Consider the following 17364-nt stretch of genomic DNA (forward strand, 5'->3'; position numbering starts at 1 on the left):
AATAAAATATACAGAGTTTAGCAGTTGCAAAAGAAATGGCCTATATGTACAATATGGAGTGCATAATGTCAAAGTTCCAGTAGTGAAGGTGAGGTGTCTATGAAGTGTTCAGCAGTCTGATGGCCTGATGGAAAAAGCTGTCTCTCAGTCTGCTGGTTCGGGGCCGGATACTGCTATACCTCCTGCCTGATGGAAGTAGTTTGAACAGTTTATGTCTGGGGTGACTGGAGTCCTTGATGATCCTCCTCGCTTTCCTCAGGCACCGCTTCCTGTAGATGTCTTGGAGGGAGGGAATCTAACATCCAATTATCCTTTCGGCACACTGCACCACTCTCTGAAGACCTTTGCAGTTGTAAGCAGTGCTGTTGCCATACCAGGTGGTGATGCATCCAGTGAGGATGCTCTCAATGGCACAGCGGTAGAAGGTCCTGAGGATGCGGGGGCTCATGCCAAATCTTTTTTAGTCTCCTGAGAAAGAAGAGGCGCTGCTGCTTCTTCACTGTTTTGTTTATGTGTACTGACCTGTACTGACCATGTGAGATCCTCTGCTAGATGTACACCTAGGAAACGGAAGCTGTTCACTCTCTCCACAGCAGCGCTGTTGATGGTGATTTGAGGGGGCCTTCTCTGAACTCTGTGGTGAAAACTAATTTCAGCTTCTTTTATCTGTGATGTAATTCTTTTGGTCATAACCTCATCACTATAGGTGAATATTGGAACGTAGATCAAACCGTTCAGGGATTCTTCAGCGTTCTCATTCTAGTGCACTTTGAGGAACATCCCAAGCCCAGGTCAAAAACTATCCTCCATGGCTGCAAACAGTCTGAGGAACTCTCTGTTTTCCTTCCTGAGTGGCTCCTTCAGGCTAACCAAAGGTTCTTCTGTCTCAAACTTCTCCAACATCCACACTTTTGCTTATTAACCAGCCAAACTCTCAGCTCTTCTAGCCTTCCAGTGCCTTTCCATTGTTTCAGGAATCCCACAGATCAACTAAGCCAGCGGTCCCCAACCTTTTTTGCGCCACGGACCGGTTTATGCCCGACAATATTTTCACGGACCGGCCTTTAAGGTGTCGCGGATAAATACAACAAAATAAAACTAGTACCGAAAAAAAGAAGATTTATTCATAACACACATGAAAAGACCCAGGAAAACCGAGTTAACGATAAAAACGATAACAAAATAACGCTGAAAACCGATAAAAACCCTGAAAACCATACATTTCACACCTGAGCCTCAACTCTCGCGGCCCAGTACCAAATGACTCACGGACCGGTACAGGTCTGAGGCCCGGGGGTTGGGGACCGCTGAACTAAGCCCAAAGGCCTCCTTCTTTAACCTGACGGCTTCTTTCACCGTCAGCATCCACCAGAAAGTCCTTAGATTTCTGACACAACAGGCACTGACCTAACTTCTGGAAAAAAGCTCCTTCTAAAGTGGAGACCTTAAGCATGCCTCCCTGTCTTCCGTTGCAATAGAAATTCTTCTGGAGGCGTGAGTTAAAGTGTAGATGTGTGTCAGAAAATATTTACATAAAATAAAGTGTAATAAAAAACATTATGAGACATTTTATAAAAGTTTAAGATTTGGCGTATTTATTGTTTTGAACCATTTTTAACAGTGTATCTTGTAAACAGTTACATATTTAATACTTACTTTAAATACTTTAAAATGTATTGTTTTAATTTTATATCGGTTTTGCATATATTTTTTGCGTTACTGACGCTGATATTTTGACGTTTGTTATTTTTACAGATATATTCAAAGCGGTACGAGAACGTCTCACTTTGACCGTCTTCTCGCGGGACTACACCGCCCCTGCACCGTGCTGTTGACCCCATGTCGGAGCAAATCTCGCGATGTTGGCGGTTGACGGCGGTTGGAGATGGAGTCGGAGGGGGCGGGGTGCAGCAGGAGGGAGCAGAGATGTTTGGAGCTTTTTTTTTAATATAAAATTATTTATTTAAATAAAAATGGCCGCCGTGGAGAGCGGAGAGGAGAGACTGTAAGTGGCTTTTTACATTTATCCTCCCTTACCGTGCCGCCGCTACCGTGGCTCCGACGGCTGAGAGCCATTTCTGTCGTTTGTTTTATCGAAGTGAAAGTGCGTTGATTTTTACCCCGGCCTGCCGCGGCGGAGCGGGGTTAACAGGAATACGTCACCAACTTACTGCTCAGTCTGTACTTTAGCTGCGGAGCGGAGCTTAGCCTTAGCTTAGCCCGTCCTCCGCGCACTACCGGGCCGCTCCGACTTTACCACAACTCTCCTGGAAGTCAGGCCGGGGAGTTGTCACAAATATCCCAGCCGCGGCTTAGCGGCGACGGTGCACCCCTCCTCCCGCGCTCCGTCTGACAGGCAGGAGCTAACGGTTGCTAGCTGGTTAGCAAACACAGTGTTCTCATGAGAGGAGGGTCCGGCTGTTTCCACTGCTCATCACTAACCCGGGTTAACCCCGCTCACCAGTAACCTGGGCTAACCTCCCTCACTGCACTCGCAGCCTCCACCCACCCACCTACCCAAAGCGGGCTGAAACAGATCATTACCCTGTTAGCGGCCAGCTGCCTTAGTGCCGCTGAGCCACATAGACACAAAGTGTCTGCCACTTTTTGCACATGTTTATAACTGCAGAACGGGAGTAGAACCCATCACCCTGTGCGTGCGTGTGTTTGTGTGTCCCAGTTTCTTCAGCAGCTCACTTCCTGTTCCACCTGCAGCTTCAGCAGCACCAACACTTACTGAAGCGTTTGTCTCTCAACAGCATCACTGCCATCATGCACTAAATGTACACACACATTGTACAATGGCAGAATTTATCAAAATAAAAACACATCGGTTTCCTACTCATCCAGGGGTGTGTCTAAAAGTTTGGGGGTTGGGTGCCATGCCCACCCCCCTTGAAGAAAAACCAAAAACATTCACAGGGCAAAACTGAAGCCCAGGAAGAGATGCTACAAGCTGCTGTTCCTCCAATGGCCACTTGAGGCTGTCCAAAAGTGAGGCCATCTCCTTAGAGTCCAGTGTTAAAATGCCAAACTTTACTGCATTCAAAATCATATTTAGACTTTGGTACAAAATACATTGTAGACTGTTATGGATAGTATCTCCTGTCATAACAACTCATGAGTAGGGTGATTTTTTTTTTTTTTTTTTTTAGTAACTGTAGGCTTGTTTTAATAGTCAGTTGTACTAATTAGTACAAATTAGTGGGTGTGGCTCAGATGGTAGAGCAGATCAGCTACTGATTGGAAGGTCGATCCTTGGCTTCCCCAGTCTGCATGTCAAATATCATTGGACAAGATACTAACCCCAAGTTGCCCTCCGATGCGTTCATCGGAGTGTGAAGGGGTGTGAATGTAGATTAGTTTGCACTTGTGTTTAGAAGTGCTTGTATGAGTGGGTGTGAATGGGTGAATGAGGCATGTTGTATACAGCGCTTTGAATACACCGGGAGAGCATAAAAGTGCTATATAAGAATCAGTCCATTTACTAATTAGCACATATTAGCACTGGGTGATAAATTGTCACTCTTTTATCTATATAATAGATAAAAGAATAATATAATAATATAATGGCTCACTAAAGTCACCATGGTACCAGTCAAAAAGCTAACATTCGTGCTTCAAAATAGAGAGTCTATGTGCAAATCAAAACACTCAGCTTGTAAAGATGTCACACTCTGCAGTCGATGTACTTGTGTTTGTGGATAAAAATGTGAATTTCTTTGTGTCTCTGAAAATAATTTTTCACTACTGTGTTCTCATATGTACTGATTTATATGGAAGTTCATTCCTGCCAGTGGAAACAAAAAGCCAGGCAAAGGTTTAGTTTTTTTCATCATTAAGAAATATGTGTAACTAATATGAGGCCTGAGTTTGAATCTGTCTTGAGACAAAACAGGAGAAAGAGAAGGACACACACTAAATAGTGTGTCCTTCTCTTTCCCCTGTTTTCCTCCTGTTTTTTTATATATATATATATATATATATATATATATGTATATATATATATATATATATGTGTATATATATATATGTATATACAGTGGAACCCCAACTTATGAAATTAATTTGTTCCTGAGGGTCTTTCGTAAGTCGAAAATTTTCGTAAGTCGAAGCACCCATCGTGCCTTTTGAGTGAACGATAGGCTATAGGCTAATTGCTAACTGCAACAACAATATGTCATTCAAGCGGAACAGCTAAGCGCAAGTACGAAAGCCAAGGGGTTTGTCACATGATTCGGAAGGCATTCTGGGCATTGTAGGCATTCTGGGCTCAGCCAATCAGAGCCAGTAGATTTTGTTACGTGGGCATTTTGCCATAACACGGGCAGAAATATTGCTGTTAAGTGCCTTCGTAACTTGATTTTTTGAATCGTTCGATACAGTGATTTCAGTTCGGTACGCATATGTATCGAACAATACAAATTTTTTTATTTATTTTTATCAACTTTTCTTCTGACGATGCTGTCTGTGTTGAGAGCTCTTTATGTCAAACATTAGCAGAGCTATGCTAATGCTATGCTATGATAACTTTCTAAAACTATCCAGGAAGCTTTTATTTTGAAAATAGCACACATTAATGCATACTTTTAATATTTCCAAAAGTAATTGGAGACACATTTAAAGTGGCCTGGTAAATTTCTGTAATTAACTGGAGACTTTCTTTTTGAACACTTTAATGCTTTATTTCAATATTCCTGTGAGTAACTGGAGGTTTTTATTTTTGAAAAATCACCCTTGGGATTTTTATTGGGAAAATCTGACAAACTTCTGAATAAGTTCTATCTTACTTAGGACTTGGCTGTAGATGTCTGTAGTGAGAGTCTGTGGTTGTCTGGCTCTTTCTGCTTATTCTGGTCACATCAGCTGCCTGTTGAACTGTAATTCACCAATCAGGAAACGGGGCTTGAATAGGCTCTAATTGAATCAGCCAATTGGAATATACAGTAATGTAATCAGTTTGTTTTTGCATAATGAGAACTTTTTCAATCTGTGCATGAAATAGAATTCATTTGTTAAAGTTGTATAATGAGAAATGCCAGTCTGGGAGTATTTCTTACTTGTGCTAATGAAATAATTTACTGACATCCATATATGTGGACTGGCTTTGTAGGATTTTATATTACTGCCATAACAAAAGAACCAGCATGAAAGTAAAGTTCACATTCAAGATAAACTTTAAATAAATCGCAGATCAACAACGCCTTGAATGTTCACCCACAGTAGTAGAGGGAAAAAAGGGTCTTAAATAAAGTATTAAAATATTGAATACGTACTTTGATGAATGAGTCACGGGATAAATACTTGAATCACTACAGTCATGGCATTTTACTGGTTGCAGCTGTAGTGCAACCAAAACTATATGTGTCTTAAGAATTGTGTTCAGTGTTTAGGGATTTTTAGGGATTTAAGTTATTTATTTGACTTACATCTTAAATTTTACAGCTGCAGCTAATGTTTCGAAAGGAGCTCTTAAGGGGGGCCAGTGCCACCCCATGCCCCGTCTCTGGACACACCCCTGGGTCTGAAGGCCCTCCAGGAAATTCTGAGGTTATGCACTTCACTTCCTGCAGTCTGATGTTTTCTGCATCGAATTATGATGAAAAACACAGATGAATGCTTGACATCAGTTCAACTATCAGACATTCTGTGGCATTTTAAAATAATTATTCTCAACTTTTCACATTTATTATGATCCCTGCTGAGTCAGCACACATGTTTGGATGTTTTTTGTTGTCTTTTGTGTCCAACTGTTTTCTACGGAGCCCCGGAGGGGACATGGGAGAAAAAAAAATTAAGACGGACTTTTGCGAGATCTCGCAAAACAAACTCGGGATCTCGCAAAAGTTTTGCGAGATCTCGCAAAACAAACTCGGGATCTCGCAAAACATTTGCGAGCTCTCGCAAAACAAACTCGGGATCTCGCAAAACTTTTGCGAGATCTCGCAAAACAAACTCAGGATCTCGCAAAACTTTTGCGAGCTCTCGCAAAACAAACTCGGGATCTCGCAAAACTTTTGCGAGATCTCGCAAAAGTTTTAGCCATTAGCTCGAAGCTAACAGGAGGTCGAGACCTACTACAGCCGGGAGGAACACCGCTTTCCCGGCACATCGTGCCTCAACCTCCCGGTCGGCTTCGAGCCGGCGTCCGAAGAATGCTGCTAAAACTTTTGCGAGATCTCGCAAAAGTTTTGCGAGATCCCGAGTTTGGTTTGCGAGAGCTCGCAAAAGTTTTGCCAGATCCCGAGTTTGTTTTGCGAGATCTCGCAAAAGTTTTGCGAGATCCCGAGTTAGTTTTGCGAGATCTCGCAAAAGTCCGTCTTAATTTTTTTTTTCTCCCATGTCCCCTGCGGGGCTCCGTAGTTTTCAAATGTGAGAGTGAAAGTGCAACAAGGTGATAATTTTGTCTGATTTCAGGCTGCTTTTCTGTTAGCTCTCTATATTTGGTGAGTTCACCATTTCATAGTGCTGTGTGAATGTATAGTGACTCTTTATACAGCCTATATATGCACTTGAAGTATCTCAAAATAACAACCAGTGTAGATGTTCATGGTGTAATTACTAATTTAAGGAAAATACTGCTGTATGATTTAGGGCTGGGCCATATTATACTTTTCACGGTAATACCAGTACAATGTTAGGCAATGTTAAAAAAATGAAATATCACGATAGAATATGGGTAAAACGTGCATGCACAGTGCCTTTGTTTTTATACGCACATTGTACAAAACACATGGCGGCAGCGGAGAATGAGAAGGGCGAAAGCGGATCGTTGAGTGAAACAGATGAACCAGAATTGGTTTGTAACTAGCATGGTGACAAGACGCTGACTCAACAAACAATCGGCGTAGCTTTATGACAAAAGCAGCAAACACTAGGGGGAACTAACTAATGAACTAAATAATATAAACAGCTGCTTGTTTAGGTGAAAATAAAGTAACGGGGTTTTTTTTGCACTAATAAAGTTGTGGAGTTGTAAAGTATTTTGTCACGCATCAATTATATTGTCAGTTATATCGTTATCGCAAATTTTCAAATATATATCCTGATAAATATTTTTGGCCATATTTTCCTGCCCTAGTATGACATAATTTATGACAGAAATACACCTGGATATATATTAATCTAGCTAATGTTGATCTGTCATGTTGTGACAGCATAATTAAAATGACCAGAGCAACTTTTGATACAGGGAGTAAGAGGAGTGAATCAGTGGATAATTTCAGACACAACCTGTGGGTCACTCCACGTCAGTTTACCAGGTGCCTCCCACCTGACCATCTCAGAGATTCCTGAAGAAGTTCCAGTGGAAATATTCATGTCTTAATAGGAGTTATGCAACATTCCCAACCCCTACTGTATTAGTTTTCTCAAAAGCAAAAACAAAAAACAACAAAAAAAAAACCTGTTTCATGGCATATTCATAGCATATTTATAGAGACATGTCATGACATGTCTCTATAAATATGGACTCTCGGGAGTGGAGCTCAGGTTAACGTAGAAAGATTCGTTATGTGATCTCTGACAGCAGATTTGGAGGCCTGTGGAAACCACAGGTTTGGAGGTAGGGGACTGATTTTAGTTCAGAGCTTCTCATATACAAGGCACATAATGTTCTTTAAATTGGTTCAAATCAGATGAATGTTTTCACAAGTATTAAAGCCTGAAAAGGAAAAAAGCAAAACCAAAAAACTCCAACGTATTTTCATTCAGCTTCAGTATGATATTCCTCAGCTATGATACCTGGTATCAAATCCAATGTAACAGTTAAACAAAGAGCAAATTTCTGTTAATATTCAAATTCAGAATTTGCTGCTAATACCATATCATCTCAACAAAATATACTGAAATTAATATATGTGTGTGTGTGTGTTTTAGGCCATGTCCACACTGATACGTTTTCATTTGAAAATGCCTCCTCTTCTCTCCGTTTTGGCCTGTCGTCCACACCGAGACGGCGTTTTTGGTCAAGGGAAACTGAACTTTTTGAAGACGCTCTCCAAAGTGGATAAATTTGAAAAGCCTCCATCTTCGCATCGCTGTGTGGACTGCGAAGATGGAGGCTTTCGAAAACGATGACGCATTTTAGTCATATGATGCAGTCATGTGAAGAATTCAACTAAAATGGCGGACGACATTGTAGAGCAGTCATTTTGTTTGCTCCTAATTTTGACAGCTCTATTAAAGGTTAATGTCAGTTTGTATATGCTCCATATAGCTCCAGATAAAACTGGGCACTTTTCCTCTGCATTTTGCTGCGACTTTTCAAAGAGCCGGAAAGTAAATAAACGGTATATAGAAGTGGCGCAAGTCAATCATCTTACGTTTCACGGATGCGCAGTACAGTAACAGCCTTTTCAGTGTGGATGAAAACAATTGAAAACGATAGTGTGGACATGGAGCGTTTTTAGATGAAAACGCCGTTTTCAAATTTAACTGGATTAGTGTAGATGTAGCCTTGGTCCCCAGGTTCGTCTCGGGTGCTGGATAGTTGTCTGTGATAAGGGTAATGAATCCGAAAGTATTTGGACCTTTGAGGGTTTGATAACTTTCTTTGCCAATAAAGTTTCCTCAGTAATTTTCTGTTCATTTATTAGAACAACAGTTCATCTCTGAATGTGTCTTTCAACAACCTGAGCATTATAGAGGACATTGTAGGTAGGTTGGTGTCGTGTGGTGGATGGTGGTCTTCAAGTTCAGGAACAGATAACAGGTTCACATTTGGATTCCTGTCTGCTGTTCTGGCTCGATAGACAGTAGACTCAGTGAAATCACACACGCTGAATTAGGTTGGGTGATACGAGGAAAATCTAATATGATATTTTTTTGGCTATATCACAATACTATATATATCGTGATATGTTTAAATAACCTCCAAAAACAAATGTTGTTTTTAACTATATAGTGCTTAAAATTGCACTGCTATACTCATTCAAAAGGATCATTCAATATTTTTTTCTTCTTTGAATACAAAAAATCTGAATAAATTGAAATGTTTTATTTTAACCATTTTTTAACCATCAGTTGCACACAGAGGTTTTTCACAAATGACAATACTGTGATAGTAAATCTAAAAATGACTGTAAAATATAAAAATAGTAATATAAAAAATGTGGTGACCTCAAATTACAGAAACAAAAGTCTAGATAGTGACCATAGAAACGACTGACCAAGACCAGGTATCACAGCTGGTTTATTTAATGTTTTCTTTGGCGTGTGGGGGGACGTTGACATTCAGTGTAAAACATCCTTAATTTTGCAGTGGATGACTTTTCAATAAATAAATTTGTGGTGCTGCTATCTTTTGCAGCAATAATTTTAGGGCATGTTTTGCAAATTGATGCATTTTGTTCAACAATCTCCTTGTGAAATCCAAACGAAAGCGCGTCTTGTTCCCTTCCTCATCTGAAAAACCTGCTGTCGCCATATTTTTCCATATCTGGTAGTATATAAACACGCATGCTCAGTGCAGTGTGGGTCGCAAACTTTCTGGTTGGGAGGGGAGGACGAATGGTGCATTTGCAGCGTGTAGGAGAAAAAACCTCTGAATTACAGGCAGACAGCTTAATATTTCTATGTCAATTTATTCTCGATGTTTACGATAAAGCCATTTTAGCCGTTGTACGTGAAAAAACTCGCGATACGCCGAGTATATTCGATACATCGCCCACCCCTACTCTGAATGTCCTTGGACCTGGCTGATTCTGGTTTCGTATGCCTGTTGAAAAGTCAGGCATACGACTTCAGAGGAGCTGTGTAATACTACTTTAGATTCTTGGAAGAAATACTACCTTTTTTTAAAATATGCGCACTGTTGGACAAGGGATGATATTAGTTGTTCGTAAAAAAGGTAAAACACTGGCTATATAAAACGACTCTGAATTCTAGCAATAAAATAGAACATAATCTAGAGTAATGGACTGATATTGAAAACCAGACCTTATTTAGCCTAAATGCTCAATAAAACCACACTGTATGTGATGACTTTCATTCCATGACTTGTCCGGTCAGCTTTTACTTCATGTTGGCCTTCGCTTTTGCCATATGGCATCCAGCCGGTTCTTTTTTGACTCTTGTTATTTTAGCCTATTTGCATTATCTGGACTCAGCATGGTGTCATGTGACGTGTTGACACTCCATTTCCACATACCTCCATACACCTTGCCTCCATTGCCTTTCAAACAGCCTGGTTGCCTCTGGTCCAGATATAGTGCTGTTTTGAAGTGTTGGCATCATGTCAGCATTAACAAACTATTCCCACCAACTGACTGCTGAAGGAACATCCTCGGTCTAGCTGAAGTCGTATGATGGGTAGCTTTTCCCATGCTTTTTCCCTTTTCATTAGGCAGTGGCCTGTCTGCACTGGTGGTTTGCTCTGCGTCAGAAAATGATACGTTTTTAACCGTGTCTGCCTTGTTAACCTCCTCCTAGTCAGTCAGGGCTTCCATGCGTCACACTCTCAATAGCCCCATCATCCAGCAACTACTTGATCAGACCTGAAAATACTTTTTTAAATTATTATTTTCTTCAATTAAGCATTAGACCGAAGTTAAAATGGAAATATAAACCAAATTTAAAACTATTTGGTTGATGTCAGTTCAGAATTAACAGTAAAGTAAACTAAAAGCATCTGGCCAATTTTAAGAATGTGTTTATTAATGTTAAAAGGAAAAAAGAAACTTCTCAGACGTACATCAGAGTTACCTTTGTTAGTATTTCTGAGCACTGGCTTTAACCAGCAAGAGCAATTGTTAATTTAGGTGCAATTTGTCATTAAACTCACATCTTCCTATTTTCATAGACTAAGAAAAAGATAGTTACCAATGCCTAGTCTCTGCCAGTGCGACACAAAGTGCAATATTTAAGTTAGGTAATGTATTTTACTTTTTTAAACCTAAAAAGACTCTGAAGGGGTTAGTGAAAATATATATAAAAAATTATTTATTTATTTATTTTACCTTTTGTTGTTCAGGTGATATCCGTCTACTTATGTTCACTACAGGCTGACTCATTTATCAGTATGTAAGTGAGGTTAACCAACATTCATTCCAGCTTCTATCAAAAGTACCACAGCCTTACTGAGAATAATAATGATAATACTCATTTTAATTGTAAGGATCACAGAGTGTTTCACAGTTTGGATAGAAACAAGACATTTGAGAGTTTTCAGCATACAGTTCGTATAAACAAATATTCATGTTTTTATACAAGTAATTAAAGTAAAATGTGAGTCTTAGCAACATATATAAAGTTAGTAGGGGTAATCCTAGATGCAGGCTAGTGCAGTTCAGTGACATGACATAATAACCACTGCAAAAACATTTAAAATGGTCTTTAAGGAGAATAAAGGGCATCAGATTTTAAAACCTAGTGTGATCGCTATTCACCAATCACAGGGTAGAACAGGTTTTTCTGATGACGGTTTAACTTTTTATCAGGTTATTTTTATTTAGTTTTTTATGTTTCTGAGTTTGTAAACAATAACCGTTGGATGGAAGAGGACATCTTGGCTTGGATATCCTCCAGCTAAACTGGGGGACCTAAAATATTGGCCTCCAGGGGTTAAGTCAGCAGACTAGCAGATGGATTCCCAGATTGCCCAAAGGGACCTAGAGAACTACTTGGTCCAAAAGCGCTTTTTGTTTTTTGTGTTTACATCGCAGCCTGAAGCCCCATGAAGATCAGACTAATCAGTCAGCTGCTCAGACTTGTCTGTCACATCTGAACTGAGCTTTTGGAGAAACTCTTCCAGCTTCAACACATTAGGATGTGAAATATTAAACTTCTGATGGTGCTTATAGGTTCTTTGTTGTTGGAAATTAGAAAAGTGTGATTGAGAATTAATGGGAGTTGGATGCTGTGGAGGAGCTATGAGGCAAACGAGGAGATGAGGAAGGCCAAACAGGAGGGTTATTGATGTGAAAGAAGACATGCAGGTGGTTGGCGAGACAAAGGAAGAAGCAGAGGAAAGGAAGTGGTAGAATGACAGGAAGACCAAAAAAGATTAGTTTTAAGATTACTCTTGCCTCATCATGGTCTTCGTGGTATCCATTCATTTATAGTTTTCTTCTGCTGTTATTTTCTTCCTGTACATCCCCCACCTTCTCTCATTACCCAGCAAATACTTTAACACAGTCTCCTAACAGTTTGTGAAATACTTTTGACTTCTATTGATTTGTGTGGTCTAATATGTACTGATTTATGTCCATGGTTGTTGAATCTCGGCTATTACAGTTTGTGTTGCTTTGAGAATAGGACTAAGCATTTGAGCACTGAAACAGTACCAAAACAAAGGTTTCACCAAAGTGTTTTTTCAACCTCTCTAGACGTTCTAAAAAAGAAAAGTTGCCATTATAAACACTGTGCATTTTCTATTCTTATATCAAATAAAAATATCAAACGTTTGACCTCTTGCTCTTATCTTACTGAGGTGACTGTTAGCTACTTATGCAGTAACCGATTTTAAAATGCTGACATTGTGATAGCCTGCACATGTTAAGTTCACCATGCAGCAACTGAGTCAGAATTTTCACATGACAGCTTGACAACCTTTAATGTAAAGTTGTTTACATGAAAAAAATAACAGGTGTTGATAATACTGGTCTGTGTATGAGAGGTCACTGTGTGGCTTTAGTAACCAAATTAGTTGTCAGTCAAGTGTAGTGTTAAAAATAGACACATGCCTTTAACTTCTTTATTGCAGTGTCGTGACTATCACAACTGTTCAACCTATGGTTTTTGACCAGGGAGACACTGTTGCTGTTTGTCTTTAGTGTTCATGTTTCTGTTGTTCATGTTTCTTCCCCTGAAGGGAGGGACTGTGCAATAGGTTCCATTTGTCTGTCTGTTTGTCTGTTACCAGTCTAGCATCCAGTTTTCAAGATATCATTTTCAAATTTTGTGTGACAGTAGATATCAATAACAGCTCGAGCTGATTTTATTTTGGTGTGCCTCAGGTCAAGGCCTGAGTAAAAACTTTATTTTACCCTAAATTTTTTTATGGATTGTCTTCAAACTTCACAACAGTATACTAGGCGTTGGGGAACATGAGTACCTAGTACCTTGGCTAAGTATTTGACCCAGGTCAAAGTTTACCTTGGAAAAAAAATTAAAGAAACCATATCGAGTAATATATCATATGAAAGGGGATAGTAAGAGCTGTACAACACCCTTTTAATAGAGCTAAGCTCTGTGAGTGCTCATGTTGTTACTTCCTGTTTTATATTGAAGGGTCAATTTTTCCCAGGTGTCTCATGGGCTTCCTTCCCACTTTTGCTGTTTTCCCTCCTTTCTACTTGCCTTCACCTGGTAGTTTTACCTGTTTGTTGCTCAATTTTATTGTATTCCACACACTGAGGTTGACCTCCCCTTTGTCAGATTGTCTGTTTCTTTCTTCCTCATGCTCCTCTTTGTGGATTTTTGTTGGACTTTTACTCACTTGACTTTCAGTATTTTGGGATTTTCTTGGCTTGGCCTTTTTGGATGGTGTTCTGTTGTTTACCTACCTGTGCTTCCTGTGCTTTGTTCCTCTCTCCAGCAAATCCTTACCATATTTTTTCAGACCATAAGGCGCACCGGATTATAAAGCGCATTAAGTGAAACAAAACAGTAAGATAAGTCAAACTTGACTCAACTCATTCTTCTTGCTTCCTCTACTTCCGTACCATTGATTCATTAATGTTGAATTCTCTTGCAGCTGCTTTATTCCCATGTTGTTGCAGTATATTAATGACTAACCTCCTATTGTGGATGGATTATCTCAGTTGTTCTCCTGACTGACGTTTGGTCCGTTTATAGCATCCTGCCTTGGGATTGCATTTGTTCCTTACCATCGGGAACCCTCACGTTAACTTTTATCAAGTGGGAAAAAGTTAGTTTTTGTCCTCCAGCTTCACTGTTTATATTATGCTAACATAGCTGTGTCGCTATATCCCACGTCATTATACGTCATTATTGCACGTCATTTTATCCCAGCTAGCCCAACTTCAGTAACCCTACAAACGTCACTGCTGTTTAGTTTTCTGTCTTCATTTATGCTGAAAGTGATAGCAGAGCTGAACGTCTTAATTCTTTCAGAAATCTCTCAGTCAGAACATGCTATATCATGTTTAGCTGGAAACTAGCGAGCTAACTTCCTGCTAACTTCCAACTTTGTTAAATTTAATAAATTCTGTTTTCACGGATGCCTGGATGTTAAACTTAATTGTTACACCTGGTAAAGCAGCAACGCTGATCATTTTATTAAAGATGAAAGAATTTAGACAGTTTTAACTCTCAGTGACGCTGCAGTGTTCGTTTGACTTTGGGACCTGAAGCAGACGGAGTTTTTGGACCCAGATTACTCCGCGAGGCTCCTGACTACCTGATCCAACAATCCATCAAGCGGTGCGGCTTCATAGCTTAGCAAAGTGGTACTAAAACATTTTTTGACAGATTTTTGAGCGCCGTGTACCACATAAAATCGATTGGAGGTCAGTAAGCACAACCAGAATTCATATATAAGGCGCACCGGATTATCAGGCGCACTGTGGATTTTTAAGAAAATTAAAGGATTTTAAGTGTGCCTTATTGTGCGGAAAATACGGTATATATATTTTACATCCATCTCCTCATAAGTTAATACATGAATGTATAGACTTTGTGAACTATAAGTTTGGCTGTGCTGCAGATAATGAATCAGATAAGCTTTTACATAAATGTGATTGAAATCTGAATGTCTAATGCACCCAAACACAACACACAGATACTTTAATATTTTATTTATATATAAATCTGTTTTTATAACATGCAGGTTTTATTTTATAGCCAGCAAAGACAAAGTAGTTGGTGTTACACAGATTTATCTCGTTCCAGCAATTAACATTCAGAAACAGAACAATTGCACCCATCTGTACACATCTGTCAGGTTAAAGCAGAAGAGAAGGAGAATATGAAAAAGAGGAAGTGCTCGTGAATGCAGCCAATTTAAGACAAGAATTTTCTATTACAGATTTCAATGTCTCAAAACCACCTCAGAGCTTTTGTTTTCATGCATTCAGAAGCAATGTTTATTCATTTTATGAACTGAAGTTTTTAAATGACTGATTTAAAGTTTAAGAAAACACAGGCATTCTGTTGGGTCTGACATTTTCAGTCTCAATGTGACATTTAACTGGAAATGTGAAGTAAACACTGGTCCGACTCGTCTTCAGCCCTCATGCTGCTGAAATAATAATTTAACACATAAATATTAATGAGGAATTCTGATTAGTCTTTTAATCAGAAGAGAGCTATCTATCCTCTGCTGTCAGTTCCACCAGTGACTCTGATTTTGGTCTCTTCTGGTTTCTGTCAGAGTTTATTTAGTAAGGTTAATCTTGTTCCAGCTGTCAGACTTATGATGAGAAACAGCCTCTGCTCCCCGTTAGAAAAACAGGAAATTCAACATTGTTTTGCACCAAATAAAGATGGTCGGTCAAAGCAAGATAAAAACCATCACAGTTTTATATAACTTTAAAAAGTAATTTGGTGTACTGAGGGAATTAAAAACTGATTAATCTGCACTGAAAATGTGTGCTGCAGCTGATCCAAAGCTTTCTTAGATAAAGTAGTTGTATTCAGCTGAGCAAAGGACACAAACTACATCGTCACTTGTTAAGTTCAAGAAGCATCAGGGGGAAATGCACCGCTCATGCTTATCTAATCTAACATTAGATGTGTATCTCTTTTTGTTACAAAGCTGCTGCAGTGGGTAAAAAACACCACAGTGACCTACAGTTACTTAAAGACGAACCATAGCGTGAGTTGAAGACTTCCTGTTGGTGCGTTCAGGGGTAGTCAGTCACTGTAATTCAGCACTTCCTGCAATTGCTTCACAATCCTGTCTTTAAGTGATGACGTGATGAATCCTGCTTCCGGGCCCAAACCACTCTGTGTTTAATAAGGCTGTTGTGTTTTTAACAGGTTTCAATGCTTTGCATTTTGTTCTATTTAATCTACAAGCCCCTAAAAACAGTCAGTGATCACTGTCGGCCTCTCTTGGTTTCTATTATCCTTATTGATTTTAAAGCTCAGTTTTTAAAACCTTAAGATGTATCTACAGCCCAGCCCATGCAACAGTGTATTAATGACTAACCTCGTATTGTGGATGGATTATCTCAGTTGTTCTTCTGACTGAAGTTTGGTCCGTTTATAGCATCCTGCCATGCGATTACAATAACAAATACATAATAATACAGGTTATCTTAATTGCATTTGTCCCTAACCATCAGGTTAACTTTAATCGAGTGAAAAAGTTAGTTTTCGTCCTCCAGCTTCACTGTTTATATTATGCTAAGATAGCTGTGTTGCTAGTGATCACGTAGCACGTCATTTTATCCCAGCTAGCCCAACTTCAGTAACCCTACAAACGTCACTGCTGTTTAGTTTTCTGTCTTCATTTATGCTGAAAGTGATAGCAGAGCTGTACGTTTTAATTTGTTTCAGAAATCCCTCAGTCACAACATGCTGTATTGTATTTAGATGGAAACTAGCGAGCTTACTCCCTGCTAACTTCTAACTCTGATAAATTTTATAAAAAAAATTTCATGGATGCCTGGATGTTAAACTTAATTGTTACACCTGGTAGAGCAGCCACACTGATAATTTTATTACAGGTGAACATATTTAGACACTTTTTCGACTCTCAGTGATACCGCAGTGTTCGTTTGACTTTGGGACCTGCAGTGTAGTTTGGGACCAGGCACAGCTAATAACGTCCGACTTAAAGAGTCGGGCACCAGGCTGCACCAGGCTGCTTGAGCTGATAACCTCACTATGAGGTCCACACACAAAGGCAGGGAGTTTTACCATCCATCCATCACCAAAAAAAAGGTCTGTACCCCATTTAGCTCCACTGTTAACATGGGCTTTATTTCTGGAAAGGTCCGAAATCTGATATTGATCCAATCAATCACATGCATGGTTTATAGTGTAATATCCCAACATTCACTACATACAGTTGCAGGAAAAAGTTTGTAAATCCTTTGGAATTTGCTTTATTCTGCATGAATACAGAATAAGTCTTAAAAGTAATAAAAATGTTATAATGTATAATGTTGGGTGCCCACTTTTTCCTTTTCAGTGATTGATGGAAGTAGCCACCATGACATGTGTCACTGATGTTGGACTCTATATTAACATTTAGGCGATCGCATGCTAGCTTTTGTAATCTACAAACACCAGTCAGATTTAGCAAACAGACAAAGGATTATGGAGAGGGAGTCACAGCGTCTCGCCAGCTTTAGCTTTAGCAAATAGAAGACCAAATCACCAGTAGCCAAATAAAGGCATTAGAGAGCATTTGTAGCTGTCTGCGAGATAAGTGCTGCACAGGGACGTCTACAA

The 17364-nt window shown here is 39.5% G+C and overlaps 1 protein-coding gene across 1 annotated transcript in view; it reads left to right on the top strand.

Annotated features, from left to right (window-relative positions):
• Positions 1 to 1883: 1883 nt before the first annotated feature.
• Positions 1884 to 17364, top strand: part of mecp2 (methyl CpG binding protein 2) — a 28727-nt gene continuing 13246 nt past the window's right edge. The window contains exon 1 of the mRNA XM_084916679.1: positions 1884 to 2005. Within this exon, the coding sequence (XP_084772805.1) occupies positions 1974 to 2005 (32 nt within the window). The 5' untranslated portion in view covers positions 1884 to 1973. The remainder of the gene's footprint in view (positions 2006 to 17364) is intronic.

The sequence above is a fragment of the Perissodus microlepis genome, chromosome 20 (assembly GCF_051167445.1).
Source record: "Perissodus microlepis isolate ML-2025 ecotype Zambia chromosome 20, ASM5116744v1, whole genome shotgun sequence".
NCBI classification, from domain to species: domain Eukaryota; kingdom Metazoa; phylum Chordata; class Actinopteri; order Cichliformes; family Cichlidae; genus Perissodus; species Perissodus microlepis.